The sequence below is a fragment of the Tauraco erythrolophus genome, chromosome 1, assembly GCF_009769465.1.
Source record: "Tauraco erythrolophus isolate bTauEry1 chromosome 1, bTauEry1.pri, whole genome shotgun sequence".
NCBI lineage: Eukaryota > Metazoa > Chordata > Aves > Musophagiformes > Musophagidae > Tauraco > Tauraco erythrolophus.
In genome coordinates, this window is record NC_141465.1 from 127,311,717 (window position 1) to 127,326,138 (window position 14,422).

The 14,422-nt window shown below is 38.5% G+C and overlaps 1 protein-coding gene across 1 annotated transcript in view; it reads right to left on the reverse strand.

Annotated features, from left to right (window-relative positions):
* LOC104381764 (Putative N-acetylated-alpha-linked acidic dipeptidase) overlaps positions 1-14,422 on the reverse strand; it is a 36,764-nt gene that overhangs the window by 14,207 nt on the left and 8,135 nt on the right. Inside the window, exons 4-13 of the mRNA XM_086614223.1 lie at positions 14,192-14,293; positions 13,268-13,393; positions 11,281-11,467; positions 10,075-10,168; positions 9,700-9,798; positions 7,279-7,364; positions 6,466-6,585; positions 5,941-6,023; positions 3,171-3,234; positions 235-302 (exon numbers count right to left, since the gene is read on the reverse strand). Coding sequence (XP_086470349.1) covers positions 235-302; positions 3,171-3,234; positions 5,941-6,023; positions 6,466-6,585; positions 7,279-7,364; positions 9,700-9,798; positions 10,075-10,168; positions 11,281-11,467; positions 13,268-13,393; positions 14,192-14,293 — 1,029 coding nt within the window. The remainder of the gene's footprint in view (positions 1-234; positions 303-3,170; positions 3,235-5,940; positions 6,024-6,465; positions 6,586-7,278; positions 7,365-9,699; positions 9,799-10,074; positions 10,169-11,280; positions 11,468-13,267; positions 13,394-14,191; positions 14,294-14,422) is intronic.

A 14,422-nucleotide genomic window follows, 5' to 3' on the forward strand; every position in this document is an offset into this window, starting at 1 on the left:
CATATTACAAATAATATTCCACTTCTGTCAGTGACACATTTCAACCTTTCTAAGAACGCTGAGGAACTGCGAGCCTGGACTGTGTACCAGTGATGGAATTTTTTGCTATTGATTTTGGTGGGATCAAGATTCTTTCAGCACAGTGACAAGATAAATCCAGTCCAATTTTATCCAACAAACTTGCAGTTTTACATTCTTAGAAAGTCTCAAATAACAGACACTCTGATTCTGTACCTCTTTTGTCAGATTATACACCAGTTTGTAGAGAAGCGGGGTGCAGTCAACTCTTAAGGTGTAGTTACCTGGAAATGAAACAAAGGCATGGATATTTTCCCTTCACATACCAGTGGCATTATCTTCTTAGTGGATTAAGCCCTGCAGTCCTTTCTTAGACAAACTTCTTGACTCCAAGGCAAGAATTTAGATCTTGCCTCAGAATATATACAGGAATAGAATACTTGGTCACATTGTGTAAGTGACTGCTACCGCGTGACAGTGATGCATTGTTTGGAGTATACACACAGTAATGTAATCAAGCCTTCCCATAGTTCTGACACATGCCCAACTATCTCATTAGCTACATGCCCGTGTCACTCCTACGGTCCTCAAAGCTTGTGTTAAACAGAAGGCAATGGTAACATCCTACTTTTTGTATGATGTTAAAAATAAAGTTAGTGCATTCAAAAACTGTGCAGGAGGAAAGACATATTCCCTGGAGGATGTTTTAAGAAGTCTTTCAATGCAGCTACTGCTTCTTTTACCATAAAGAGGACTTTTTCAATGTTTTTGCAGACTGTATCTGAAAGACAGGTCATATTCTGAGCAAGAGACTTACAAGACGTTTGGCATTTTGTATTTCAGAACTATGTCTCACCCAAACAGGAGGCAACAACGATGTAGAGTAATGTTTTCATCTACTGTCTACTTAACCTTCCCTTTTACCAGTACACTGTGGCTTCTACACTCTACATCCACGAGGCTTCCACGTTGCCCACAGGCTATGTTGAGCTAGGCAAGTATCTCATACTGAATTTCAGTTACAGCAGCAAGATCCCATTGAAAAGAAACTATCAGCATTTTTGAGGCATGCAGGAATGTAAAGCAGTCTTCTCTATAGACTACAGCCACCAGATAGCAGCTCGGCATACATCTCTGCCCTCAAATGCAGACAACAACAATGAGGGCAAGAGGGGAAGAGGCCTGGATTAAAAACACAGAATCATAGAATCATAGAATGGTTTGGGTTGGAAGGAGACCTGAAAGTTATCATCTAGTTCCAACTCCCCTGTCAAGGGTAGGGACACCTTCCACTAGATCAGATTGCCCAAAGCCTCATCCAACCTGACCTTGAACACTTCCCAGGATGGGGCATCCATAACTCCTCTGGGCAACCTGTTCCAGTGCCTCACCACCCTCACAGTGAAGATGTTCTTCCTTAAGCTCTCAGATAACACTGTTACTATTATTATTAGGTTTTGTTATGGCTTTAGGCCCTTGGGTCATCCTTTGCACAGTGTGTACCTACAAGAGAACTAACTGACAATTACAGAAAACCCCATGATGATGGAAAAAATACTAGACAAAGTCAGCAATGTTTCCAAGAGGAGTCTATCAGAACTGCAAATTAAAGTCACAAAAATGCTTAAAAGGATAACTCATTAGTCTTCCTTTCATTGCTAAAGGACAATGAATAGAAATAATTTGTTGTCCAAAACACAGCGTAAGAAGTGCTGTGGACGATGTATGATGATAAACAAAATAATCGGCAGAATATATGGATGCTATGGCTCTACAGAGGGTTTTAATGCTCAGTCAGGTGAAAGATGTCCAAGATACTTAAAACTGTACACTGAATATGGTGTTCTTTTCCTCACTACATATTTCTTTTCCAGTGATTTTACTTTCACGTTTTCTTTAACGCATACAGCAAGAGCCACGTTTGAATAATCAAGGTTTGGAAGAAAATTGTTAAGGCAGCAGCATGTTGGCTGCGAACCAACTAAAAAATACGCGTTACAATCCATGCTGAGAATAAGAAGCAGTTGCAAAGATATTATTTCATTCGTGAGATCTTCTAGGCGTGAAATTCTGCTCTACTTTTTACACAGCATGTAGGCTGCATAATTGAAGGAACAGCTCTAACACTCCCTATACCCCAGCTCCAACTGAGCATTTAGAAACTGGGTTTGGCTTTTCTTTCTTTCCAATCCTTTTGTGACAGACAAAATTTTCAGCTGACAGGAATAAAAAGAGTTCTTACATATGGCTGTTGATATCCATTTTATTCTCACACAGTAAGCCCAAATAAGTAGAGATAACATGGGAAGAGCAATGACCTAAATTACTGAGGTTATGATGCAAGACAGCTTCACAGGACTCTACTGACAGTTATTTCAGCACAGACAACTGTAAATGAAGTCCTTCTGTATAATTTAAGGTTTTTGTGATTTAAGTCATAGTCTTGGACCCAAAATTCAAAGTGCAGTTTCTAAGCAGCGTTCCTGTATGACAGATTCTACACGTAATCTGAAGGGCACAGTAAATTGGATGATGGTGGATCAATTTTTTTGTGAAACACTCTTCAAAGCTTATTTTTCTAGAAGAGCCCTGCCATAATACTTATGTATCTCCCTGCATAGTCTCCCTGCTCATAGCAAAGAACAAAGGTGACCACGCTGGCCCAAAGCACCAAAATAGGTCTCACCCCGACAAAATGTAAGCCTAAGGTCTCTACATGAATTGCCATCATAATAAATTAGTGTCCCAAAATATTATAGCTACACAGGGAAAAGAGCTGGAGCTGCAAACAGAACAAGGAGCAGTCTGATTTATATTAGAATTGTAATTGTAAATTAAAGCTAATGCAGTTAAGAGAGAGTTTAACATTCGGACTTCTCAGTTCATCAGCACAGAATACTAAACTCCTCCAGAGGAGACATTCTGGACTCCAAACATGTGGGCTGCAGCATATGGATGGTGGCATTTGCAACAAGAAAGCTACTTGAGAATTTAAATTGTTCTCTCTCTCCTCTTAATTCCTTATTTACTACACTTACTCTGAACATCACATGATCTATCTTATGTTTGCCAGCTCTGGATGAAATAAATAATACACAGTGAACTATTAAAATTGACATCTGTGAAGTAGAGTTTAAAAATAAAAGACGCACCTTCTATAGAAGAATCTGTGTTGATGTAAGCAACTGCCCGTTCCTGGAGGACTCTGGCGTGTTCCTGGGGTTGTAAAAGTGTAATTGTTACTTTCAATTAGTGACATTTAGTCAAGAGCATGTTAATTGCACTGGTTTTTACAGCATTAACTTTTAAGGAGCCAGTCAGGATAAGTAGCACTATGTACCTTACTAATTATATTAATGTTTGAGGATGGGTCAATGATCTGGGGATATGAAATTCACTCCTGCTTTCCGGGACTTAATTTGTTGTGGGAAACATCCACAAAATGTAGGTGCTGCCTGCTGCATCACACGGGAACAAGATGGAACAGGAAAACTACTGATCAGCCTTGTAATGGCAAGTTAAAGTTCTACAGGTGTTTTAACTCTGCGCTTGCAGTGCTTTTTGGACATGCAACATGTGACTGTGAGGTCAGACAGAATTCCTCCACATTTTTAGTCCCTAGTTATTTATGTCAGCTCTCAGCTCTGAACTCAGTTTTAACACTGATAAACCAAGTACTGCTGTCATTTCTACACTCTTCCAGTTCAAAAAGAGATGAGTCGAGGCACTGAAGTTCCTACTCGAATGAATTTGACTGACTGTTTTGAGTCAACCAAGCATTGCTTTCATGCTAAATATATACACACATGTTTATTTTGTTTTGCAAACTAGTAATTATGTTTGAAATTGATATTCTAATCAGTAAGTAGTATTTTACTAAGTCTTGCTTTGTGATAGATATTCTAATTAGGTTGGTAATTGTTATTTGATTCATTCAATTTATAACCCAACTAATCCTTTGTAAGTCATGTGAACCAGAAATTGGATTGGTAATTGATAAATTCATAAATAAATTGATATCTTTAAAACAAACAGCGGAAGAGATTCTGCAAATATGAAGGGAGGGAGCAAGCCTGTATATACATACATAAGGCCTCGCAACGCACATATGCAACATAAAGAAATTCCTTCACTTATGAGCAATGGAGATTGTCTATGTAACAAAAGGATGTTGCCACAGTTGCACAGTCTTTTTGTTCCACAGAAGATGAAGAATATCATGGGTTAATTTTCCTCAAGATTTAGTAGATGACAGATCTGGCAGCTGCAGAAAACATGAATGTAAGCCGTAAGGAATGTCCCTGGAGAAACTGAATCTAATTTAGGTGTCAAAGAGGAGGAATGCACACCACCAAGATAAAGCAAGAAACCAATAATATAAAAACACGGAGGTTCAAATATGAATTGTGCTCATGGCTTTCTAATCTATTACAGGTGCCATTTCATGAAATAATAGATGATAGATTACTAGATATTAAATTATTAAAAAAATACGGAACAGCAGTAGCAATATGTGAACAAATCAAACATAAAAAGAACTCCTAATTTATTCATGACTTGCTCAAGAGAAATTTATCATTTAAGTAGCATTGTTTCATATTCCTCATAGTTAAAATAATTCTCTTTTTTCTTCACAGCATCTAAATACGTGTGCAGATACATAGACAAAGGAATCACAAATAAATTTTTATATACAGTAGACTTTTGTTGCCAGTGGAGTTCAGGTGGGATGAAACCTTAATGCCAAGTCTTTAAAATCTTTCAGTTACTTTAAAGATAATTTAAAATATGCCTTCTTCATCTAATGTCCCATAAACCAACAATACAATGTAGAGGGTCTGTTGCAGCTGGAGGCCAAACAGGTTATGGGAGAAAGAATTAGTGCAAATCCAAAGGAACAGAAATCTCAACTCTTGTTGGTATAATAATGATGGGATTCCTTTGCCGTTTGGGAGCATGTTTCTGGTTTTGTTCCCTCCTCTGACATGTGTCATTTTGCTATGTAATTTTGTGATTTACTGTAATACATGCCAATAAACTAAACCAAAGAAAAATATTAAAATATTTTTATTTTATAGATTTTGAAAGCTCTATCCACATATCTAAATATAACCTTGTCAATAAAATTCTAACAGAGGAACAAGACAACACATTTCTGTTAAACCATTCAGTACTAATAAATTGACATAGTTCAGCAGAAATGTGTTTCATCAGACAATTTTCTGCCTGCTCTATTTCCAATTTGGATTTTACAGACAAAGCAAGGAAAACTCTGGTAAGACCTATATTTCTGAGCGAGGCTGAACAAATCCACTTACAGCATTAAGAACTGACTGTGCCCAACAGGGAAATGAAGAGAAAGACATTCAGAACCTCTCTTCTGAATTTCCCAACATCCTTCTATCAGGCAGGAATATAGTCAGGGATTCCACTACAGAATTAATGGATTTTCCTGTCCCTGAGACTCTACAATACTGGAACTTTCACAGGAATTTGGAACTATTCACCCACAGAATACCGACTCTCTCATTTGCCCAGGGGGATTAATTTCCACACAAAGGGCTTGGTGTGCTTATGGATCACAGGTAGATGATCTGATCTTTAGTTTATAGAAACTAAGGAATTTCTGCTATCATTCTGTTAAATGAAGGGATAGATTTCCACACAGAGACCACTGAGGGACATTAGTTTTGAATCAAAGTAGATTTTTAAATCTTAGAAGACTTAGTGCACTAATGTTGTAGGAAGTTAGGTAGGTAATTTGTATAACTATATGAGGGCTTCACAGCTCCTGAAGGAGTCTACTGTCGTCCAATTTTACCTTGAAGCTATTGATTGCAGTCTAGGAATGGATTCCACTGGGTACTGCAGCTGCCTGCAACAGATTTTCAAGTTTTGCTTTCTTTACAGTTTTTTATTTACCTCAGCCCATTCTGTGGAACCCAACAATCCAAATTCTTCTGCATCCCAGCTAGCAAAAATAATAGTTCGCTTCGGTCTCCAACCTGCAATCACATAGTTAAACTTGAAAATTCAGCTTAAAGTTAGAAGGTCTAGTGAAAGATCACCACAGTGGATTGAAATCACTTTGAAAAAACGGCACTTAACTGATAAAGCTGTAAAAAAAACCAAAACCAACTCTTTAAACTCCTTAGAGGAACATGTTATTGCAGACGCATTTTTTCTTAATGCCGTATTTTCATTCCACACAACTAAGAGTGTACCATTACACTGATGAGAGATGTGAGGGAATAAATTCAGCCAACTAAGATGCAATGCTACATATGCATCTCTTCATTGAATTTGTGTCTTCCATAATGAGAAATATAACTTTCTCTAGAGGTGAAAAATTAAATCAACACAACTGCTTATGAGAACATTCAACACAGTTCCTCAAAGCTGCTGTTTTCCATATCCATCATTTTATGTCTGTAATTAGTAAGTTACCTTTCATCTTCATTTTACCAAAACTCCGTACAACCTCTTGCAGAACAGCTGCACCTGTAGTTGGATCGATACCACCAAATACCCAAGAGTCTCTATGACCTCCTAAAATAATATATCTGTCTGGAAAAAAACACATAATATCATTCCTTAAGTAAAAATGCATTTAGGTTACCTGTATTTCATAGAGTCATAGAATGGTTTGGGTTGGAAGGGACCTTAAAGATCACCTAGTTCCAACCCCCCTGCCATGGGCAGGGACACTTTTCACTAGATTTCCTTCAGTTGCACCCCTACTTGTGTCAAATGAAATATGAAGTTTAATACTAGTGCTACAAATTTATTTTTAAGGTAATCTGCAGTCATTCACTTACTCTACCGAAGTATATAAATTATGAGATATTTTCTACATATTTTTCCACTCAAAAGTCTTTCATGTATATGGCCTGCTACTAAGTATCAATAATAGTATGTTGAGGTCTCAAATCATCACTAGTTTTCTGTACTTTGCATTATGTTAGTTTTTGCAAAGGCTAAATGTATGAATGATGTAAAAGGAAATCTACTGTAAAATAGTAGGCATTATAAAAATATTCTCTGATATCTATCATTCCAGCATTCCCATTCAGATAAATCCTTGGGATAGCAATGGCAATGAAAAACAGTGAGATGGGAGGAACAGGACAACTATTCAGGGTTTCTCAGATTCCAAATTATCTGGCTATTTAAAAACTTGAAGTTTCTTGCAACATGAGGACAATTTCATCAAACACAAAATAAAGAAGAAATTAAAATACTCAAGCATCCAATGCTCACCTGGTTCCACAGCTCCTCTGAGGATGCCAATGACATTGTAAATTCGTGTTATTTTATTGTTTGTATGAACATGCATTCTGACTTTTCTGAAATAAAAAGCAGTATGGAGTAACCGTTTCTGACTGAGAAGGCAATAAAAAGTCAACATAATAGCTTGTAAGCCAGAAAGCTTATGCTTCTGTTCTGCTTTGTGTGTTCAGTACTGATCTAAACTGTCATGCTCTATCAGTGTCCCATTTTTTTGTTTCATGTGAATCTGCTGACAGAAAGATGCCTGAGAAACAACCCTTTGAAGCGGGTCAATCTATAAACTTTCAGATGTTTACATAATTTATTGAATTGCTATTTATGGGAGTCAATTGGATAATTGTGTATTAGAGGAGTAAACTGAAAAGTAGATAGAGTAATTAAAAATATATTTACATTTTGACCAAAATTATAATTATGGATATATGTATTTTTGTAAAGAATACACTTTGGTTTTCTAGCACACTTCTGTGTAATAAGAGAGAAGGTCTTTATAAATATTCATCCAGGAATAAACTGAAATCTCTAGGACAGCAGATCTAAGTGACCAAGATTTGTCAATCCTCCATCACCATCTTAGTAAAATTTGCTTGTGAAATTTTATAAATAGGAAGAAAGTTCAGGTATTGGGAGAGCTAAAAATAATGTTGTATTCAGCCTCTCTTAACCTGCAGAAGAAACGAAGTATCAAACAATGCTTTTTTGCGTGTCTGGAAAAGCCCCAAGGTTTCACATTTGAAGTTATCTTTTCAGCAGCAAATCTGCATAGTTGTCAAAATCAAAACCTACTTCAGGACAGCTACTGGATCTTTGCCCAGGAAGTAAATGACACCAGTGCCTTGAGCATGCATACAGTTGCACGCTTTCCATGTGCGAGTGACTTTCCACCTCGACTCAAAAGGTTCATTTTGATATGGAGCTACTCTGAGAAGAAGTATGTGTAGGATTAGTCAATATTTACAAAAACTGTTACCCTATCAAGTAAGAAGAGTTTTAAAAATGCATTCAATAATATTTCCCATGTATACGTTTTGCGGATGAATCATTTGAGAATGAATCATTTCTCACTGTTGCTCTTCAACACATTCCAAACAGCACCTTAATTATGTCAAATATGCTTTCTTATTTATTTATTCCTACTTTATTCATTTTCAGCTAGTGTTAAAGCAGAGGAGGAGAGAATAATGATCAATGACGGTTTTATAAAATTATATATTCAGACATATTCTTGTTTTGCAGGAGGTGGAGCAGTGATAATGATCACAGAATCACACAGAATCACAGAATGTTAGGGATTGGAAGGGACCTCAAAGGATCATCTAGTCCAATCCCCCTGCTGGAGCAGGACCACCTAGATCAGATCACACAAGAACGCGTCCAGGCAGGTTTTGAACATCTCCATAATACACAATTATTGCACACTATTCATTGTGGTCTCCTACCAGTTCTCAGAGAATAATATCTCATGTAAACAGAAAGTATTTTTATCTGAAAAAGTGATAGAAAAATGATCTTTAGCCTTATCTATTGCATCTTATCAGTTATAAACAAGGAAGAATGCTTTGAAAATCCCTTATGGCTAGTCAAATCCCTGATGGCCAAATTCAATTGTTACGTGGTTTGGTTTGCTAGAGAGTGACTCTGTTAGTGCTGGAGACCTGGACAGCTGCATTTCTCTGTTGAAGCTGAAAAAACATAAACTGCAAACATCCTATTGCTAATCCAACTGGTCAAAGGCCAGTTGTTCCCAAACAAATCAGCAAGACATACATGCTTTGGGCTCTTCCATCCTGTTACTGTTCAGGGCTTTCAATCATGGGGCCTACCAGCTTTGGGGAACAGTTGATGGAGTCCCAAATCATTGCCACACTTCACAGCTCTGTGTTCACAGAAACCCTGGGAGGCTTCCAGTGAACAAGGGAAACACATGTAGAAGAAAACTACCGAATTGTCAGTCTTCCCCGTTTGACTGCTACAAGCTGGCTGCCCTATTGTTCCCTTGGTCGTCAGAAACAGAAAGACCAAACTTGAAGTGAGGAGGAAGTTGAGGGTTAATTGAACAGTATTAAAAAAATGTCTACTTACTACCATACAGCCATTTTTAAAAGGACCAGTGAAACAATGTCTGAACCTTAAAGTAAAGATTAAAGTTGGAATGACAGGGCTGGACCTATATCTTCTTAGTTTGTCCACTGACACTAGGGACACTGAGCAAAACCATAGTTTTGATAACTTATTTTCAAATTCTAATAATTATCACCAAGTGTTTCCCATTCAGAAGGAAGTAAATTTCTCCAGGAATGTCTCTAGATATATTGTTTCACAGTCTTTTTCTTGTTGAGTTTTTTTTTTTTTTTTCCAATATTTTATAAATAAGCAAGTGTTAAAACAGACCTTGTAGAAGAGTTGCCTGCAAATCCTGGCCCTATGTTATAAGACACATTGAGACTTCCCTTCCAGCTGCTGTCTGGAGCTGTGAGTCCTCCCATTGCACTGTTAAGTGAAAACCAAGACAAACATAGTTGACTAGTAGGCTAAAATCTTAGATTCCCTTAATGATTACTGCACTTAAAACAAGATGGGTTTACAAAAATTCTTAAAAACACTATGCCAGCAACAGATTGTTTTGAATTTTCCACATTTGCTGAAGCACAAACTACTACGAAAGAGCAATAAATACAAGTAATAGCATAGATTTTACCATTTTAATACAGAATATTTTACTGGATATTTGTGAACTTCTAGTGAGGAGGAGTAATGCATACTCACCGTAATAACACTTCTGCATCATGATATCCGATGGGATGCACTGGGATTTTGGGAATCCCTACACCTTCATTAACTTTATACCTGAAAGTGTACTCTGAGAAACCAGAACAAAATGTCAAGTTTATAGCATTCTTAGCAACTTTCACCAACCTGGAAATACTTTTGAAGAGTGCGGCCACACAGTAGCCACAAGCATGCATCATTTTTTTTAATTCTTACATCATTTCTTAGATATTGCTTCTAGGAAACCTAAATGTAATGGCAGAACCACAAACCCAATAGCGTATCTGCACAGCTGTGTAAGAGAAGCCCCCACATTTGATGCAAGGTTAGATTGGTTGTCCATCCATATTATCACATGTCCTCAAAGCTGACTGTGGAATAGCCAGGCTGGCGTGCGTGAGGCGAACGTGGCCCCTGTCCAGCCTGTTGACAAGCTGCAGAAGATATTCAGATGCATTTACCTACGCTGATGACAGTCAATGTCTCTTTGCATCTGGTGGGCCAGGCACATAAAATCTCTCCTGTTTTTTTCAGTATAGTGTTGTTTTATGACCCAACAATGGCCACAAGCCAGTGAACTTTCCAGAACCACTCCTGTGTTCCCATCCCAGTGGCAGAAAGGACTAGGTACTTTAGTTCAGACAGAGTTCAAGATGCCTACAAGGCCAAGACAAGCAAATGGTGCCAAGTTTCGAAAGACTCCAGGCTACTGTTATTTTTAATAAAGAATTTTTACTTTCTGTAAAGAGAATTTTAAACTGGTTTTCTTCTTGCAATTTAGGATCAGCAAGAAAAATACCTCCAATCAAAGCTACTGCTCATCTTTGATGGCAGACCAGTTTAAACTGGTCCTCTTGAGAAGCACAGATATTTCAAAATGGCTATAAATTCTCAGCCATTTTCTACTGTCTCACAGTCTGTAAACCTACACGTTCTGCTTTTCTAAGAGTTATAAGGCTGGGATCACGCAAAGAGATTTTCCTAAAAACTTACGTTCTCTGCCTAACTCAAAAGTAACCGGTTGAAATGACATACAGGTAGAACTTAGTCTGCAGTAGGAAAATTAACTACTGCTAAAAATAATTTTAAGCAGCTTTTTTCTTTGCATCTATACTGAGAACAGATGAATTTCTAGTGCCACAATAACTTCCAGCACTAGTTTATAAAGTACTTGATGGCCTAGGGTACAGATCTTTCACTCACCTTTTGCAGGATAACCTGGTGTTAGAGGGTCCCCAGCTCCATTGAGGTTTAACACATTCCCATGCTGGGCTCCTCCGCCTGGAAGGTTCCAGCCATCTGGATAAGCCTCTACTCCTGGGGCACAGTAGTCAGCAGGGTCTGAATAAAGTATGATCCCTTGGGCTCCTGCTAATATGGCATTTTTAACCTGTGAAATTATTTGCTTTTAAGAAATGCCTTTTTTTTTTTTTAATGCAGTAATAAATCTGAATGTTGCAATTTACTTCCATGGTGACATAGCTTTAGAAGTTGTATATTTGAAAGACTAAAAATGACCACAGACTCAGCAGCAAAAGAAGCCACAGTGGAAAACAGCATGTTCATTATTTGTGTCACACCTTTAGTCATAGCTCAAGGCTATGAAATAAAGCACAAGGCATAAAACTAAGGCACAGAAACTGACCACTATCCTCACTGTCCCACTATTACAAAATTTTTCCGAGTTGTCTAAAGTCAGAAGAGTTAGTTATTCAATCTCTGTACATGGGATTCCTTGTCAAATACTTATTTCTTCAAAATACTGCAGACCTATGGATGAAAAGTATTAAAAGCCTTTGTGCAACAAGCTACTCAGTTCCCTAAACCAATCTCTTGCAAGAGCTGCCTAAGGAGTCTGCAGTCATCTCAGCCTCAGGAGATTAATGTCATTTTGACACTGTACCACATGACATCCTTGTCTCTAAAATGGAGAGATACGGATTGGACAGATGGACCACTCAATGGATAAAGAACTGGCTGGGTGGTCGCACTCAAAGTGTTGTGGTCAATAGTGCGACGTCTACATGGAGACCAGTGTCAAGCGGTGTCCCTCAGGGGTCTGTTCTGGGTCCAGTGCTGTTCACCATCTTTACCAGTGACATGGATGATGGCACTGAGTGCACCCTCGGTAAGTTTGTTGACGACACCAAGTTGTGTGGTGCCGTGGACTCACTTGAGGGAAGAGATGCCATCCAGAAGGACCTTGATAGGCTTGAGAAATGGGCCAGTGCAAACTGCATGAGCTTCAACAAGTCAAAATGCAAGGTCCTTCACCTGGGTCGGGCCAATCCTAGGCACAAATACAAACTGGGCACAGAGTGGGTTGAGAGTAGCCCTGAAGAGAAGGATTTGGGGGTGTTTATAGACGAGAAGCTCAACATGAGCCGGCAGTGCGCTCATGCGGCCCAGGTGGCCAACCGCATCCTGGGATGTATCAAGAGAAGCATGGTCAGCAGGTCAAGAGAGGTGATTCTCCCCCTTTACTCTGCTCTTGTGAGACCCCACCTCAAATACTGCGTCCAGTTCCGGTGTCCCCACCATAAGAGAGACATAGATCTGTTGGAGCGTGTTCAGAGGAGGGCCACAAAGATGATCCAGGGGCTGGAGCACCTCTGCTACGAGGACAGGTTGCGGGAGCTGGGATTGTTCAGCCTTGAAAAGAGAAGACTTCAGGGGGACCTAATAGCTGCCTTCCAATACCTGAAGGGAACTTACAGGAAGGCTGGGGGGGGGCTTTTTACAAGAGTGTCCACTGATAGGACAAGGGGAAATGGGTTTAAGTTGAAGGAGAACAGATTTAGATTAGATTTTAGGAAGAAATTCTTCAGTACGAGGGTGGTAAGACTTCGGAATAAATTGCCCAGAGAAGTTGTGGATGCCCCCTCTCTGGAGGTGTTCAAGGCCAGGTTGGATGAAGCCTTGAGTAGCCTGGTCTAGTTGAGAGGCGTCCCTGCCCATGCCAGGGAGGTTGGATTAGATGATCTCTGAGGTCCCTTCCAGCCTATGCCATTCTATGATTCTATGATCTGTTTTTATTGTTTTGGAAGTTATTCTTAGAATGCATTCACAATGGATACATTGCAGGCTTCCTTCTGCTCATGTGTTTCAACTCACAGCCCTTATCACTCCTGCTGGCTCTACCATGAGCAGTGTCTGACCCACAGAGAAACAAATAAAACACAACCCTTACTTTGTTTCCTCTGAAGATCTTCCCATATCTGGCAATGACGATCTTTCCTGTACAGTTAATTCCCATTTCACGCTCCAGCTTAAAAAAATCTTCAGTGCGGCCATAATTCACATACACCAGATCTGCCTGCACAGAAAAGAAAAGCAGTTTCGCAGCAAGTAGTCATCCAACAAACAGATAAACAAAATACCTATTTTCAGAAATACAGAGTTTTATTCACTAAGTATGATACAGTTATTTTATTGCATTTCTACAAAGGAGAATCAGTGCCCATAAAAACAAAAGCTTTCCATAACATTCAATAGGAGGCCTTGACTCAAACTGCTGGCCTTTCTGTATCATCCTGCACTTAACAGCAATCCTATAAACTGAGGTTGGAAACTAAACCAATGTAGTTTGCTAAACTGACAACATTCTATGGCCATGAAAAAATAGTGATATTCCTTGTATACACCAACACTCGCTTGGATTTCATTCATCTATGTAATGTGGTGTTGTCCCTGACTTGTTCCTCCATAATGAATTATCAGATTAAGGGAGGGACTTTTGTAGCTTTGAAGACATTCACTCAATCCAAAATATCTTCCAAATAGATTTATATATTTTTTCACTTAAGATTTACGCAAGTCTTCTCCATATGATTGAGTAATGTGGAGTAACCTGATATTCAACATTTTCCATAAAAAGTTTTTCACTTATTATGTGATTCAGATTTCTAGCACTTTGATAAAGTTTTTTCTAGTCTAGGAGACTTCTAACCTGCACACGATACATGGCCTAGCTGTCCTTGTGTTCTCTTACACTAATGGTTAATTAAAACTACTACAACAAATATTATGAGAAGTTGGAGCAATCTATCCCAGCAAGCATTTGGCAAAATACAACTTCAGCTAATAATACTCTCACATAATTTTTTTTTCTTACCTCTGGCAGTCCTTGTGCTGAAAAAGCATTATATGGTGGCAGTATATCAGTAACATTTTCATACCCCTGTGGAGGTGGTTCAAACAATGATGTATTGAAAATCTATCAATAAAGAACAGAAGTCTTTGGTCAAACACTCTACCTCCAGGCACAAGTTTGTACACCAAGCTTGGTTATTGAAAATGATATGCTAGCTTCCATAAATTATTAGCAAAAGATACAATTCTAACT